The sequence below is a fragment of the Lissotriton helveticus genome, chromosome 11 (assembly GCF_964261635.1).
Source record: "Lissotriton helveticus chromosome 11, aLisHel1.1, whole genome shotgun sequence".
Taxonomy (NCBI): Eukaryota; Metazoa; Chordata; class Amphibia; order Caudata; family Salamandridae; genus Lissotriton; species Lissotriton helveticus.
The window spans coordinates 327,922,932-327,940,806 of NC_136072.1; the positions used below are offsets into that span (position 1 = coordinate 327,922,932).

General features: G+C 44.8%; 1 protein-coding gene across 2 annotated transcripts in view; it reads right to left on the bottom strand.

Moving 5' to 3' along the window:
* Nucleotides 1-17,875, bottom strand: part of ATG4B (autophagy related 4B cysteine peptidase) — a 432,299-nt gene that overhangs the window by 254,011 nt on the left and 160,413 nt on the right. For both annotated transcript variants that reach the window (XM_078665678.1, XM_078665677.1), the window contains 2 exons: nucleotides 10,921-10,993; nucleotides 9,029-9,108 (listed from right to left, as the gene is read on the bottom strand). In XM_078665678.1, the coding sequence (XP_078521804.1) occupies nucleotides 9,029-9,108; nucleotides 10,921-10,993 (153 nt within the window). The remainder of the gene's footprint in view (nucleotides 1-9,028; nucleotides 9,109-10,920; nucleotides 10,994-17,875) is intronic.

Below are 17,875 nucleotides of genomic sequence, written 5' to 3' on the forward strand. Positions count from 1 at the left end.
CATAACCACCAATACCACTACCACCAATCCAATACTACCACCACCAATACCACCAATATCACCACCACCAATACCACCACCACCACCAATACCAACACCAATACTACCACCACCAATACCAGTACAACCATCACCAATACCAATGCCACCACCACCAACACCAGTACCACTACCACCAATACCAATACCACCAATATGACCACCACCAAAACCAACACTACCAATACACCACCACCAATACCACTACCACCACCACCGCCAATACCACCACCCATACCAACAATACCACGACCACCAATACCACCACCAACACCACCATTATCAATACCACTACCACCAATACTACCACCACCAATACTGCCACCACCATCAATACCACAACCAATACCACCACCAATGCCAATACCACCAATACCACCGCCAATGCCAATACCACCACCAATACCCCACCACCAGTGCCACCACCACCAATACCACCACCAATATCAATACCAACAACGATACCACCAATACCAGTACCACCACCACCAATACCACAACCACTAATACCACCACCATCAATACCAGTACCACCACCACCAATACCAATAGCACCCCCACCAATAGCACCACCACCAATACTAACACTGCCAATACCATCACACCGCTAATACCATCCCCACCAATACCACCACCACAACTACCAATACCACCACCACGAGTGACTGTATGGGTATGTTAGTGGTTATGTGGTGTGTGACTGTCTGTATGGGTCTCTGAGTGGGTGCGTGAGTGGTTTTGAGGGTGTGTCAGTGGATGTATGAGTAACTGTGTGAGTAGCTGTGAAGGTCTGTGTGTGGATGTGAGTGGTTGCATGGGTGTGTGAGTGGTGCTATGGGTCTGTGAGTGGGTGTGTGAGTACCAGTGTGGATCTGTGAGTGGGTGTGTAAGTGACTGTGTAGGTCTGTGAGTGGGTGTGTGAGTACCTGTATGGGTCTGAGTGGGAACATGAGTGCTTGTGTGGGTCAGTGAGTGGGTGTGTGAGTGGCTTTGTGGGTCTGTGAGAGCCTGTTTGGGTCTGTGTGTGGGTATATAATTGGTGCTATGGGTCTGCGAGTAGGTGTGGGACTGACTGTATGGGTCTGTGAGTGGGTACACGAGTGCCCTTTGTGGGTCTGTGAGTGGGTCTGTGAGTGGGTCTGTGAGTGGGTGCGAGTGGCTCTGTGAGTGGGTGTGTGAGTACCTGTATGGGTCTGTGAGTGGGTATATGAGTGCCTGTGTGGGTTTGTGAGTAGCTGTGTGGGCCTCTGAATGGGTGTATGAGTATGCGTGTGAGTCTGTGAGTGGGTGTGTGAGTGTCTGTGTGGGTCTTTCAGAGGATGTGTGTTTCTGAGTGGGTTTGTGAGTGGGTGGTGAGTATCTGAGCGTGTCTGTAAGTGACTCTAAGAGCACCTGCATGGCTTTGTGAGTGTAGTATGAATAAATGCCTGCATAGATCTGTGTGTGGGTGCATGAGTGCCTGTGCGGGTCTGAAAATGGGTGTGACCGTACCTGTGTGGGTATCTGAGTGGATTGGAAAGTGTTCTTTTTTTGTTTTCAAAGTGCACCAAGATTCGTGAATCTGTAGTAGATTTACATGAGGGGGCCATTCTCAGCCTCACGGGGGATCTGCGGGATTCCAAAGTGGAAAAAAGACAGTCTTGCTCAATCTTTTACCCAACATAGGTCCATCTGACACTCCTCTTTTTCTCAGACCTGAACACTCACACTTGCACTTAGGAACTGTATACCAATCAGATATACTTAGTTCACATTTGGGAGTACGTGTGCAGGACCTGTTTAAACAGCTCCCAGTTTCTCTCTTTTGGAGAATTAATTGCACGGCAGATCAGCCGTGGAACCTACTTCACTTCTTTTAACACTCCAGTAGGTGTTACCACTGGAAAAAAGAGAGCTACTCTTTGTGATCTCTTTCCATTGCTTATCCCAACACGACCCTTGGCATCACTATGGAGAATAACCAAGGTCTCTCTTTTAGCGACAACCTTGTGACAGAAATCCTCAGCACTATAAGATGTGGATAGGGAGCTACCCTTTCTGACAGGAAAAGGATTGGGTCAACAATCTTAACAATCACTTCCAAAAAACTCGGAAAGGAGGAGGACGCCACGCAGTTCAGCTACCACCAATAATGTTGACAGCTAAATTTGAAAAAAGCTCCATCAAAGAGATCTTTGATTCTACAATGAAAAACAAAAAGGAGGGAATTAAGTACAAAGCAACTCCCTTCACCAGAAAGATAAGGTGGTGAAAGGAATAGAGACAGGTAGCTTCCAGAGGCGTCCCCCCAACCACTTAAGAAAACATGAAAATAGGACCGGATTGAAGTTAGTCCATTTTTACCCAATCCGAGCAAAGTACCAACAAAACTGAGATATAAGAATAAAGGAAAAGTAAGAAATATGAGCGGATGAAAACAGGCTCACAAAGACTGACGAAACAGTACCAGGGAATAACTAACCTGGATATGATAAAACAGTGAACAAGTCCTGAAGAAGGTGCAAGATCAAAAGAGGCACCGAAACGCCGCGTCGACAGTTTGTTCCTATAACAATCTATTGATTAATAAATGTGATGTTTTATATGTTTGTGGAAACAATGCTAAAATAGCATTTTTTAAATATTGAAAGATTTTTTATACACTGTTGACCTTCTGTAAAAACAAATGTGTATTTGGTTTTTATACAAAATTGTGTTATGATTAATTTTTAAAAATTTTACAAATAAATGAATGATAATTTTTAAAGAATTTTTTTGTGTATATGATGTTCTTCATGGTACTCCTGGGCCCGACATATACTTAGTTGTAAATTTGGTAACCCGTGCAATATTGCAATCCCCCCCATTGATGTAAACGTCCCCCTTGGGATTTTAACACCACCCACGATCCATAAAATTCAGGAGAAGGAGCTCTGTTTTTTTTATAAGAAATCCTCAACACCCCCTCACTTTTGGACCCGGATGGGGCAGTGGCATCCAGCAGTCAAGACAGTGATTGGCATTCCATCATTGCCATGAAGAGACAACTGATGAAGATCATTATGCACGGCGCAATCATGACCGAAATCTCCAAGCAAAAATAGCTTGCAATGGTCTGATTGTTCCCAACGTGCCAAGAATCTTTCCAGAAGACACGCAATTCAAGGAAGAGTGGTCCCTAGTTGCCTGGAAGTGCACTAGGGACTGGCTGGTACTAATTATCAATACAGCCAAGCGTCTAGCAGACTATCTGATCATTAAGATTACGGTGGCAGAAGGAGCTTTAAAAGCCAGTGTTGCTAACACATCATTTAAGACGAAGTTGGCAAAAATCTACAGCGAAATAGCAGAGAATAAAGAGTGCCTCAAGAAACAAAAAGTCACAAAACTCAAGAAGGATATAGTAAAGATTAGCAAAGAGAAAATATATCTTTACTTAAAAGGGAAATATTGCCCAACACCTGAAGACAACTCATCGGAGGAGAGCCAATCTTCAAGAAGGAGGAATTCCTCAAACAGCAGCAACTCCAGCACAGATAGTTGGGGTGGACCACAACACAGAATAGAACCACCACACCTGATGTTTGGTTTTGGGATGCCGCCTTACCAAGGACCCCGATGTGGCAGTATCCAGGTTTCCCACACTGCCCGCAACCACCGTTCACTCTCTTCAACCAACCTTTTTTAGGCAGAGGCTGGGGCAGAGGGAGAGGCAGAAAAAGAGGAGGACACAATCAACTGAAAAGAGGTCCAATGGCAGGACCAGCCTCAGCAACAACACATGGAGCTCAGGAGCCACACAGGGAAGACAATCTAATTGTGAATCTCTCCTCCAGACCCCTCAGTGATATAGAAAAGAAAGTCCTGCGAAGGAGACTGAGTTTTGTTCCCACACCCAGAATTGACCACTTCAGAACAAATTGTAAACTCCACAATTTCTTCCGCAAAATACGACCACAAGCCTTCTTTGCAGGTCGACCGGAAACCCAACCAGTGAACTCCGGTCTATGTAAACCTTCCTTTTTACACCCAATGCAAGTATGGTGTCATCAGAGGTCCTTACCTTTGAGAAAGCAGTCCTAAAAGAAGTTAACAACAACAAAGTCAACAGGACTTTTTACAATACTTCCAAGTAGCAAACCGAAGCAGTCTGCAACCTGGCCAATGACACCACCATAACCATAAAAGAGACTGACAAAGGGGGCTCAATTGTTATAATGTCAACAACGGATTACAGGAATTAATGCCTCCGCCAACTAACTGACAGAAGGTACTACACTCCCATACAGGAAGATCCTACCGCACGCTTGAGCACAAAAAATAAAATCCATAGTGACAGCAGCCTTTTACCAGGGTTGATCAGCAAACATGAGGAAGACTTTCTGATCAATGAAAACCCGAGACTGCCCTACTTTGACACCCTTCCCAAGATACACAAAGGGACATGACCACCACCAGGAAGGCCGATCGTGTCGGGCATAGGGTCTGTCCTGGGACCCCTCTCGAATTTTTGCGGCCATTACCTAAAACCATTGCTAAAAGAAACTCCCTTGTTCGTTCAAGATACGAGAGATGTCTTAAACCTAATTGAAACCAAGAACACCAAGGGCCTCCAGTTGGATGTCACTGTGACCTTAGATGTAGACGCCCTCTACACTAACTTCCCCCAACAAGCAACACTGGAGGTTGTAGAGAGATCCTGAGATCAACACATTGGACAGCAACAATCCCCAGAAGTTTCATTATGGAATGCACTAACATAGCACTGACGGAAAACCTTTCAAGTTTGAGGACCGTCTCTACCACCAAGCACAAGGGGCGTCAATGGGCAGTACATTCGCCCCCAGTCTGGCATGTCTCTACATGTCAGACTTTGAGGCCAAACACATACTTACAGACACAAACCCCTACAAAGATAACATTATTCTGTGGCGTTGTTACATTGACGACGACCTTGTCTTTTGGAAAGGCGGTCAAGAAAACATCCAAGCCTTCGTCACTTGGGTCAATGGCTTCAACCTGTATTTAAAATTCACGGCTAACACTTCTGACCAGGAATTACCCTTCTTGGATTTAATGATCAGCCTCAAGCCAGACAAACTGGAGACAAGGACTTACAAGAAGCCCACAGACAGTCACAGCACTCTGCTGTATAGCAATTTCCATCCCAAAGCCCTTCGGGAGAATTTGCCTTATTGGCAATTCCTCTGGATACCACGAAACTGTAGCAACCTGGGGGACTTCATCAATCAATCGTCTGAGTTCACTAACCATCTAGCCAGACGGGAATACCCATTGAGAAATATAAGACCAGCCCAGAAGAGAGCCCAAAATAAAAACAGGGAGGCACTCCTGGAAGCACAGCTTAAATCTGAGGAAAGGAATCTAACCTGTGTGACCACGTACACGCCAGACTAGAACCTGATCAGAAGGGTAATAAAAAAAACTGGAGGATTCTCCAGATCGGCGAACATGCACCTAGTCATCCCAGATTTGCATTTAAAAGAACAGCAAACATGAAAGATATGCTGATCAATACCAGACCCATATGAGGGAGCCACAGCAACAACTGTTCAACCTGCCCCCGTGGTTGGCCACTACCCATGTGGGCAATACGTAGTTTGCCCCCTGACTAGCGCAACCAAGACGGTAACATTAACTAACACATTCCCATGGACGCAGACAAAACATATGAACTGCAAAACATGCAACTGCGTCTGCCTACTCACTTGCATGTGCCACCTCAAATATGTGGGGATAACAACACACCCTGTGAAAACAAGAATAATGGAGCACAGAAGCGATAATAGTAGATGTAAGACGACAAACACCAAAATGTGTGCCCACTTTACAGCAATGAACCACACTTTCAATGACCTACACTGATCTATCCTGGAATCCCATCCCCAAATACATAAGGAAGCTCTCTTCAGGTAGGAGCTAAACTGGGTCTGCAGGCTCTCTTCTCATATCACAGGGCTGAATGGAGATATCCCCTGGGGTGAGCTGAACTAATCAGTACGTTTACATTTTGCCACTGATGAAAATTAATCGGAACATTTATCCCTTACATCTTCAATTGGGTACATGCCAAAAATCACACAGGTGGGACAGTGTCCCACCAGAGACCTGTGAAATACCATAAAGCAATCTCATCTCCACACTGGAAATCAACAATTGTCAAGAGGGATACCACAACTTACAAACAAACCCCCTTTCTCTAATCAGGGTTTCTAGTCACTGTACCACGAAAAGGATGGGCTTGCACCAGTCACCAGAGGAACCCTTGGAAATAACATTCATGGGTCCTGGAGGCACACCCTCTACCTACCTACATAACATATATTGAATAGGGCTTATTTATGTATCACAGTAAGGTGGTACTACACCTTAGTTGTAAGAAAATACACCCCTAGAGGGGCATCTAACCTCTGTGTGCGTGTTGAGCGGTGACCGCTTAAATACATCAATGAGGAGTCTGTTCGATTTACTACAAACTCAGCCAAGATGGCCGCCCGGGTTAGCATTATAGCGTCTCCGCTGTTTCTAACGTTATCGTTCAACCCTTAAAAACCAACCCCAGACACCCTTTACGGGATCCAGAGCCAGGGTAGGAGCTTGGCTAGTTGCCACGCCGTCTTCCGCGAGTATGGAAATCTTTGAATACACCGCAGAAAGTATGCCACAGCTCCCGGTAAGACACTGGAAATCACTGTTATTGAACGCCTGTCTTCCATATACTTCTCAACCACACACAGATAGTGAGTAACGACACGCTCTGTTTCAAAGCTCCCGTCGTCACAGACCTGCAACATATTAGGTGAGTGGTAGTCAGCAGTCCGTTTCAGACATTGTAGGGAACGCGCCTTTTTACCATAAGCGTCCACTGCCTTTAATCACGATGAGAGCAATGGCAAACAGATTTTGCCCGCATTGTGTATGTGCAGATATGTACTTGGTTGTCACACAAACTATGGGTTAGGTGGCTTACTCCCTTTTGGGTCACAAACAAGTTTGTAAATATGCCGCAATAGCCCTTTGCATCCACTATAACTTGCGGACTTACCCACAATATGTGTCTGTTTGTCGGGTTTGTGTTTTTATGGTTGGCTCAGTGATGAACATCAGATCATAAGTCTGTGTCACAACTATGATTTGAAAAGGAGCTCCACCAATTTCAGGGACACGTATGACAGTATAATTTTCCGCAATAATCACGATGAGCTGGTTATGATTAATTAGTCATGCCAATAATTTTACATCACGCCAATGACGCTAGCGCACAGGATTTTTCCCGTTAATTCTCACGTGGACCACATCGAGGCACCACACAGGAGCTACAAAAAAGGTTCCACTTATGGTCAATGAATGCCTCACTACCGCCTCAACAACACTGGGATCCCTTGGCCACCACGCACTTCGAGGTGTTTCTGTCGCACATTACCTAAAAGTTGTTTTTATTATCACTTTCTCTTTCAGGTCACAGAATACTAGGTGAATCTGATTTTGGAAAAGGGGGGTGGTGATGGACAGAGTTTCTGAATGATGCAGAATACTCTTACCAAGTCAATAGATCATGGTTTTAATCCATCACCGTTTTTTAGCTCACTGCACCATCCCAGCTCAGAACCTGGCTATATGCAAATTAGTCTGTTCCTGTCCCAGTGCATGATGGGAACAGGGCAAACCAAACTACCAAGCCAATTCTTATACTGGGAAGGTGAATCTGACCTGGTATTCATTTGCAAAGCTGGTAACTATTGTATCCCCTCACTTTTAGAACCAGCATTGCGGTAGTGTGAAGAGTTTAGATACTCTCTCTGAAACTATCGGTCCTGATGAATTGCCACAAGACCCGTTAGGGGCTACCATAGGCAAGAAACTATGTGGATCTTCTACAGCACACATGCCCTTTAGGAGCATTGCATTCAGTTAGGGATCCTTGTTTTAGTTAGGTTAGTGAACCCTAGGAATAAAATGTAGGCAATAGGGTTGCCCTAAACCTTTTTAGACACCATTTAGCACTCACTACACTACCTTTTCCACACACCCACACGCACCTAACCGCTTTTTCAAAAAGATCTCCGCCAAAGAGCCCCTTCGGGGGTGCCCGTCGGGCTTTGCAGCGCTGGCCCGACGAGGAGCAGTCCCAGTGATGAAGCATGACATCCTTTGGGTGCGTGAGGGCACTTTTTATCAGACCTGAACAATCACACTTGCACTTAGGAACTGCATACCAATCAGATATACTTAGTTCACGTTTGGGAGTACGTGTGCAGGACCTGTTTAAACAGCTCCCGGTTCCTATCTTTTGGAGAACTCCTCTAACACACCCATGGGGTCAGGGTACCTCTACCCTGAGGCCTTTAAGATTTGCAAATAAATTTTAACACCCCGGGACCGTTCCCTGATACTTAAATTGGTGGCCGCACCCTCCCGGCGAGATTGTGATCAGCCAATCACAGCATTGCAGGTGGCGCATGACTTCTCTGATCCACTGCGGAGGATCAGAGGGGATCCACGTCACCTAAATGTACAATTTTTTTTTGTTTTTAATTACTCCACCACTGAAAGGATTTACACCAAATCACAAAAAGGGCTCTAGCTGGACCAAAAGCCACATCTCTGTCAAATTTTGTGTAATTCTATCCAGCAGTTCGGACTGTAGTCGTGTTTAAAATCCCTATGGGAATTTTTTGATCCCCGACTGACGAATCACTACGAAACTTTCCATGCAGAACTAGACAAAGTGGAACACTTTTTGGGAAAATTTCATGAAGATTCGTCAAACGGCACCAAAGTTATAAGCATGTCAAAAAATCCTTTTCATATGGATACTAGGTCCTAACTATAATCAACTAGTGGCGACCACCGGTAAGTAACACAGAAACACACACACGTCAAATGAAAGTAATAATTATGAAAAAAAACTTCCATTTACAAGTAAGATTTATTATAAAGTCTACCAAGTTGTACAACAATCATGGATACTTCTAAGAACTCTACTTACTTATATCTTCTATTACCACAGTGTTGTCCATGGCAATGTGGACCGCCAGCTGGCTCCAGGAATCAAAAACTGCCAATTTCCTAGGAGAAGAGAAATCAAGAAAGAGATTGTGAGGTGAGAGAGAGGCTGCCATTATAGAGGCAGGGAAAGAATCAAAAGAAACATTATAAGAGAGAGGGGGAGGAAGTTCAGTCCTCCATTAGTCAATGTTTTTGATCGCAGCTAGTGTTATAGGGTACTATGCAGTTAAGGTGTATGGTATACAATGGGCTTGTTCACACCAGGCTATTCTGATGTAAGCTGACCATGTATATTTGCATGTTACTGTCGGTGCTGGGTCACCACACACATGTTAGCACAGTTATGTTATGTTAATATAATCTGTAATGCGCACAAATCACAAGAGACGGGGTATCTCAGCACATAGCAGCTCATAAACCAGTAGGTAAACTAAATGAAGCCAGAAATAGTGAATTTTTAAGAAGTTTTCTAAATCTACGATGGTCCATGCATTGACATATATTTAGTAGGAGCTTATTCCAAAGCCGAGGGTCAAGATAGGAGAAAGATCTACCTCCTGAATGAGACTTGTTAATCCGTGGCACTGAGAGCAAGGCTTTGTCGCTGGATCTTAAGGATCTGCTTGGACAATAATGGACAAGCTTGAGGGACAGATCACTCGGGCCTTTTCCATGTAAGGACTTATGAGTCAGACAACAAATCTTGAAAATGATTCTTTTACGAATCGACAGCCAGTGAAGTACAGTCAAAAGAGGGGCGGATGCCATCCTGGCTGGAGAACTGTTTCATTTGTTGAGGCCAATAAAGCATTACAACAGTCCAAACGATTGATGACCATAGCTTGGACTAATGTTATCCTCACTGCAAGCACCAAGAAGGGAAAGACTCTATATAATAGGCGCTACATATGAAAGCAGGAGCCGATGGTGTCAGCAACCTGCTCTTTAAGTGCTTGGTCAAGACAAACACCCACTTTTTTTGCAACCAATTTCGGAGTAGTAGCTTGGCCTAGTTCAAAAGGCCACCAATCAGGTGACCAGAACTGTTACGCCTTGATAAACTTCCTTATTTCAGTTTTGTTGCCATTTAACTGAAGACCATTCTCTGTCGTCCAATTTGCAATGGCACTCATACCTGCTGAGAAACACTGTGTGCCCTTTCTCCTGAGCCGGATATCAGTGATAAATAGTGTTCTGTTTCCATGTGTGGAATGCTATGGATCGTTCAGTCCTCATGTGAGGGATACTTAGGGATGCTCAGTTTTAAGCGTTGGATTATGTTAACTGCCTTGTCTCGATTTGCGGGCCACTGTGATGCATTCAGACGCCTTGGTTGGATGTATCCACCTGTTCTGTCCCAATAATAAATCCCTGTAAGGTAATCTGCCTCCATGATATGTATGTGTATTACTTCACTTGTAAGTGTGTCAGCAGGTTTTTAGGTGCTAGTCTTGCACGGATGTGCCTGCAGGGAAGATCACAAGAACATATATAAGAGAACTTCTGATCCCAAGGCAGTGTGTGCTGTCGATTTCATATACTTTATGTGGGTGAAAACCTAATGTAAAATGTCCATGTGATTTCTTACCAAGGCATGATGCAGTCAGGTACTCTGAATGCTATTATTCTAGGGAAGTGAGCAGTGATTTGCTCACAAGAGCTGTTCTCATGACAGGACGCTGTGTGGAGCTCATATGCTTTGCGCTCAGGGAAGGGTGCTGTGAGGTGTTTCTCTGTTTTTAGGGCAAATGGCTATGAAGTCCTAAGACCCTAGTGAAGGTAACACATAAGTTCTCACATGTTGTGTACATATTTATCTAGACGTTATGTCTTCAGCTAGAATGAAGAAGCAGAGGATAAGTAAAAACTTACTTGAGCACTTGTGCCACTGTGTTTGGTCCATACCACTGGCCGATGGATTTTCCCTCGCCAACTCCCATCTGAGCTGCACAAACAAACATAAATTAGCCAACTGTGGTATTTAAGAATAGACTTATTTCTCTGTTAGGATCCCCGACCCATAGCTCCACCCAGCAGGTGTAACTTTTGTATATAACTTGGCGTATGGTGCACACTAGAACAATAGAATTAAACTAACAAAACTCTTCTTTTCGGCTCCTGACCCTACGTGGGTAGGGAGGTGGGAGCGGGGGGGGGGCACAATAAGAAAGTATAATGTGGACAACAAGATAGCCCGCCCTCTGCTCAACCTCTAAGGGAAGTGGACACTACTTACGAGATGCCCTCTAAACAGTCTAAAGATTCTTTTCAGCCTGGTATCTTCCCTTTTAGACTTCCACAACTCAAGGATAGATCATTCACACATCCTTCCTGTGTCAATGATTACTATCAAAAGGTTGTCTACTCTTCTCGCCCAGACCACTATGCAGCTGCAACTCCGCCCACCTGAATCCCATCACAATTACGCTGGAAACTGAAGGCACATCTGTTCCTCCCAACCGGTTCCTTGTAACTGGGCATCTTATCCTTCTGGATACTTCATATCTGCATCATCTGTCTCTTTATTCTCATCATGCCATTCATATGCATAGGTTCGGCTTGACTCCTGCATCTGACTGACTGAAGGATTTTGATGAGGTCTATCGCCACTAAGATTACCACCTCCTATGCTTCCAATGTACTTGCCTTACCTCCTTGTCCATCTTCCTGTCCCATTCCTCACGCGTGAGCAGTTCAGCTGCTCCACAGAAACTATTACCTAGCGGAGGTAAAAATACTTCCCCCCAATATGGCGCTGCCTATCCAGCATGCATAAAGGGGGAAGGATGTCACTAGGACATCCTGTTCTTTTCTTTCTGCGCTGCAGAAATGTTGCCTAGCGTGGCCAGGTAAGATGATCATGTTTTTTATTTGAATGTTTTAACATGTTTCTGCCTACCGTGATACTAGCTTTAAGCAGTCTGTGTTAAACGGACCTGGCCGCCCTGCACAGCAAGCACTGGCCTGTGTTTCTGGGCTCCGGAGCTGAGCTTCCTTTCGCCTGTTCTACTCCCCGTGGGAAGGCGGTTGCCGCTGTGGATGTGGGTATGCGGCTCCTTTACAGCCAGGCCTCCTGATTACATGGGCATTTTTTTGCTCAACAGGTGCAGCTGCACACAGTGGCTGTTTTTCTTTCTGGATAAATGCTGGCACATTGGCGTTTTCATTTACATTTAATTCATGGCTCAGGTTGCTGTTTTTAGCTTTCTTGGGTTTATTTGTGCTGTTCTATGTTCTGCCGTTTGTCTTGCTATAAAAAAATACCACCACTGGGTTTGGGCTCCCAACAGTAAGGCCAAGCCACTGACCAATTTTAAACTGAACAACTGCCAATACTATTCTCTCGAAATCTATACTACATCACCATATTTGAATTTAGCACAACATGGGTTCAAGACTTATCATTTAGTCTGAGTTACTCCTTTTATTTGATATCATATATCAAAAACAATTACTTTTGTTGAATTTCACCAAATTAACATTTTTACATCATAAATTAACAACAACAAAAAAATCATACATTTAGTAAAACTCACTTGCATAGTTTAGAACATTCCATACGCGCTATCATTCATCCTTGTCAAACATTCGTACACCACTCTCTTTCATATACAGCACCGGATATTTGTTTACAATTCATTTCTGATAACATCTCATCAAGATTTACAAAGCCATAGTAACTGATTGAAAACCAATTTGTATATTTTTTATCGTTGCGAGAAATTTTTATCGATCTCACATTCTTATGGCTCAAACTGAAAAAATGGTCTACGCGTTTCAAACTCCTACTTGTTGTGGAGTTCTCATCAGGACCCAAAGGCTTGTATAAATCAAGCCTGTGTTTCCAGCCTCGACGCTGAACAATCTCATTCAACCATACACAGCGCTGCAGTGTCTGCGTGATATGGGGACCCTTCTGTTGTTGCTCTCTTAGTCTTCAACTGAATCGGTACGGGCGCTCGGGGCACACCTCTGAGCTCCGCTTGAACTACGGACCAAGTCAAAACGGTGTTTCGTTCGATGCACTGCGCAGGCGAATGCCGGGCTCCTGGAATTTATCTTACTAACATTTTTTCAGTTTGAGCCATAAGAATGTGAAATAGATAAAATTTCTCGCAATGATTGAGGGGGGCGGGGGTTCACTAGTACCTGAAGACCAAGGAACCAGGACTGGTTTGGACTGGGCTCAGAGACCATTGCCACAAAGAGACCAATAAGAAACTGGGGTATAAGTATTGGACCTTAAACACCACGACTTTAGATCACTTCTAGAAACAAGAGGACCCTGCCAAGAAGAAGAGCTGTGTGAGGAGCGCTACTGTTTCTGTGTGAGTAGTGGGTTGGCCTTCAGTTGCGGTTTCTGTCTGTGGCAGAGGAAAAGGTCTGACTGTTTTTGCTCTACTGTGGTATCCTACTTGTGAAGAATCGCCAAGGGTTTGTGTATGCTTGCCTCCTGTTTTGGAAGACTTAGGGACATTAAAGTCTTCTCTGTGCTTTAAGGGGAATTTCCTTGAGGTTTGCTGGAAATTCCCTTGTGCTTTACTGAGAGCTACTCTGTGCTTTACTCATTTGGGGAGTTTGTCTTGCGTTTCCCTTCGTGGAAAACCTCCCTGTGCTTCGCTCCTTGGAAGCCGATTGAGCGTTTATCTTTCCTAAAGTTCTGGGCTGGGCCTCCACCCGCTGTGTGAAGAGGCCATGGTCAGAGAAGATCTGGAAGTGCAAACGTGGCTGCTGATCAAGGAAGCCAACGCGAATGAGTCCTTAGCCTTGCCAGGCAACCGGGCGTCCGACAGGAGTTCCCTGCATTTCCCAGCAACACCCTGGAGGCCGAAAAAGATGCGGCATCATCAAGCAGCCGCCAAGCCAGCCAGCACCGCTGAGAGGAGCCCCCGGGGCGAGACGGATCAGAATGATCTGTGGGTGACCGGAGCATGAGCCCCGCTCTTGCTGCACCAGTCGCACAGGGCCAACATGCCGAGCACCGCTACAGTAACAACGCATTCCACCTCTGTGCAAATCCGTTGGGGGCATTTTCTTTATTTGTCTGCATTTTGCTTTGGTGTTCAGGCAGGCGGCTTGATTACCAGAAACAGCAACCTCGCACCCGAACGGTGTGCTCAAAGATCATTGGCACCATAGTGCTAACAACAACGTGGTAAACCTGGTGTTGTTCCTTCACTACACGTGGTCATTGTAGATGGTAATAAGAGGTATTTCTTTACCCCTTCTGAAGACCATAGAACAAGTGTACTGTTTGCAGGCCCTTCCTATAATGTGTAGTGAAAGTAATTTTATGAAATAATCAATTTTGTAACGGTTATGCTTATGACAATTGCCTAGTTGGCAAACTGATTGAGATTTATGTGATTGTGTTGTAATGTGTTTATATACAATATAGGTGATGTTGTTATATAGTACTGTGTTGTGTGTGTATGTGTGTCACTGGAGTGTGTGTGTGTGTGTGTGTGTGTTGCGCAAAAACGCTTTGCACATTGTCTCTGGGATAAGCCTGACTGCTCTGCCAAGCTACCCAGGGGGTCAGCAGGGGTTATCTTGGGTGTGTAACTCCCTTATCCTGACTAGAGTGGTGGGTTCCGCCTGACTTAGGTGCATACCTTAGCCAACCAGAAACTCAGTTTCCAACACTTCATCTCTTGAATGTTATACCTATTCATTAGGAAGTCTTCCAAGATTTAGGAGAAACAGAAAAAACAATGAAACACTTCGCACAAATGACTTCTAACCTGACAAGAGAGACATACATGCACAAGGACATACGCACAGAGAATAGAACATCTGTCTATGGAGAGAAGCAGCTTCTGAAAGGCAGCAGGAGACTTCAGAGACCACATTTGGCGGGATTCTGGCAAAAGGAATATCTGTCTCAAATTGAAGGGAAACATCCCAAAGTTTTAGGTGACTGAAGTGCAGGGGGCACAATGGCTCTGGCACAGGGGCATAGAGAGAGTACCCATCAAGAAAAAAGACGTACTATTTCAAAGAGAGAAAGGAAAAGTGCAAGTTCAAGGGGAGTGATAATGTCATATCAGAATGAGGGTGTTCTAGTGCAGAAGAGATCCAGTATCATGGGTGAAATATCACGGAGAATGTCCGCAGAAAGTGAGAAAAGGTAGGAATAGAGAGAATGCCAGCTCTCAGGGAACATATCTGTAGGGAGGGGATGGTTGCAAGGCAAGTGAGCATATCTAGTGAATCAGTCAGTTGAAGAATGTGAAGACAGATGGATCAGGGAGATGCACTTTCAAGTATTAAAGAACATGTCCATGGTGAGGGAACATGCTGAATATATGAAAAGTATGTGTCTCGACACCTGTGACATCTCTGAAGGCAACGGCGATAGGGTTTGTTTTTAGGCATGTCAGGTATTTGATCAGAAAATGCATGGATTGCAAAAATGGATTGGGAGCGGAGAAGACCACCAAATTGGATGAGGGCACGGAGAGTAGACAAGATTTCAAGCCCTAGGGCCTAGCTTCTTGTGATAACTGCAATCACACACTGCTCTTTAAACAATTGTGCTTCACACACTACACAAAACTCTACAAATGCACACACTGTAAACTAGTCTGTGAATACACTGCTGCCATGCTCAACTTCACACATCATTCTATAAATGCACTGCTGCCATGTTCTGTATCAGTGTCAATGCTGCTCAAGCACTGAAACACTGGCATAGCTCGTGTAATGTACATCAAAAAGCCAAGTTGAAACAAGTGGTACTAAGGCCCAGGCAAAGCTCAAGCAATTCATCTAAGTTTTGGCCTGTAGCACCCACTGATTTCAGAAAAAAAAACCCGCTCACATATAGACTCCCAACATCTGGGAGCTCCCTTACTATCCAGTACTTCTTTTATTATATTTTAGGGACCGAAGGCTACAGGCATGCAGTGTGGGCCTTCACAGGAATGTGGGAGTGACTGTAAGTTACACATGAAGTGGAGGAGAACGATTGAGAGTGAAAACCTTGAGGAGGTAAAGGAGTCACTAAAAAAGGAAAGAGAAGTCAGGATGGTGTGGGAAAGGAGTTCTCTTTCTTTTACATATATAGGTAGCTACAGACAGCTACACATGGACACACACCTCAGCCGTGACCATCTCTTGTGTCACAAATCTTCTATTATTTGGTCACTCCTGATATTGGTTGTTGTTGGGACTCCTCTACGAATCTTAGTCAGCATAGCAGGTGGCATCAAGGTAATCTGCGTAGCTTGCTGTTACCTCAGAGTAGGAACAGGGTCTAGTATGTGTCAGAACTATAATCATGGACGGGGGCAGTTTTGTGAGGAGACCTATTAAATGTAAAGTTGCCAGCCAGCAGTAAATTGTAAAAAATAAAAATCTATATTCAGCACTTCCCTCCAAACTTGAAGCATATTTTATTCTGTGACTCAAAAAAATTAAATACTAAGTCCAGATATGCAGAATGCTAACGGCCGAGCAGCCTGCTATAAATAAGGTATTGTAGGTGTCATGAGATCACTTTACATTTCTGTGTTTTAACATCGGCCATGGAGATAGGTAGCTGTCTCTTGAAAATCTAATTTCAAACCTTAATACATGATTGTAAAGTTTAAAAAAAAATTAGGCTTTTGTCAACAGCAGGTAACATTAGGCCTCCTATTCGGTTTCAAATTGTGGGCAATGAGGGGCGACTTCACATAGTGATAAAGGAATTTCTCACCTGACTTCACATGGACATTTACACCTCTCCTGGAGTCCAAGCTGCCGCAGTGCCAGTTATGCACTGCTGGTGAGTTCCCACTCAGTAAGTTATCCAGGGCCTGGGATCAAAAGGGCAGGCTTCAACAACTCTTAAAAGTGACTTAATATTCTAAAGGCGCACTCCCACTGTTCGATCATCGGGAGCAAGGGAATGAAGGGGGGTGTGACACTGCAAATCTTTGACGGTCTACGAGTTCCCCATTCAGCAGCAAAGTCTTTTTTTTTTCTTCTTCAGATTTATATAGCTTGAACTCGACCTGAAGGTATTGGAATGCTTTACACGAGCACTGTTACATTACACAAAGACTCCTTCATTTGTTGGTAGGCCCGAGGAGATTAAGAGATTTGCCCAGAATCACAGGGTGCTGAACCGACGCCGAGGCTCAAAACTGGTTCCCCAGCTCCTAAGTCAGTATCTCTGGCCATAAGGCCACATCCTCTCCCCAAGTCTCATCTCATCCTCTTAAGTCTTGCACTTGCTAGGCCTTTCACGCAGGATACATAACAAGACACCAAAGTGCCGTCAGTACGTAGCTGCCCCTCCCCCCAAAACTCGAACTATTTTCTGTGATGAGCAACTTTCCGGTATTTCACTTTTTCTGCTGACTCCCACATAATTATTATAGGAATGACCCTTATTACCAGTCTCCCATGCCGTGCACAGTGCTTGAGTGGCCCCCTGAAGCTCGGGGGCCCCCCGCACCGCTGGGTCTGCAGGGGCTATTGTTACGCCCCTGTAGGGATCTAATCAGCTCCATACCTTGGTTTTAGGATGATAGAGGGCCGGTATCTCTCTCTCGGGACTCGATCTCCCAGCAACCCGCAAGGGCAGCCTGGAAACACCGGAGCTGGATTTCTCGGCAGGAAAAATGACAGAGTCTCTCAGTGCGTCAGTTGGAGGGTCGGCTTCCTTCAGCACTTGCGGCAGCAGGGCGTCGGGCAAGTAGTTAGTCGATCTGCTCCTGAACCACTGTGTGTTTGACTGAGCAAATGTAGGCATATTTATACCCCCGAAGGTGCCAAGTCTGACGTAAGATTGGACATAATATCGTCACTAGTGCCTCAGTTCCTTGAAAACTCCCGG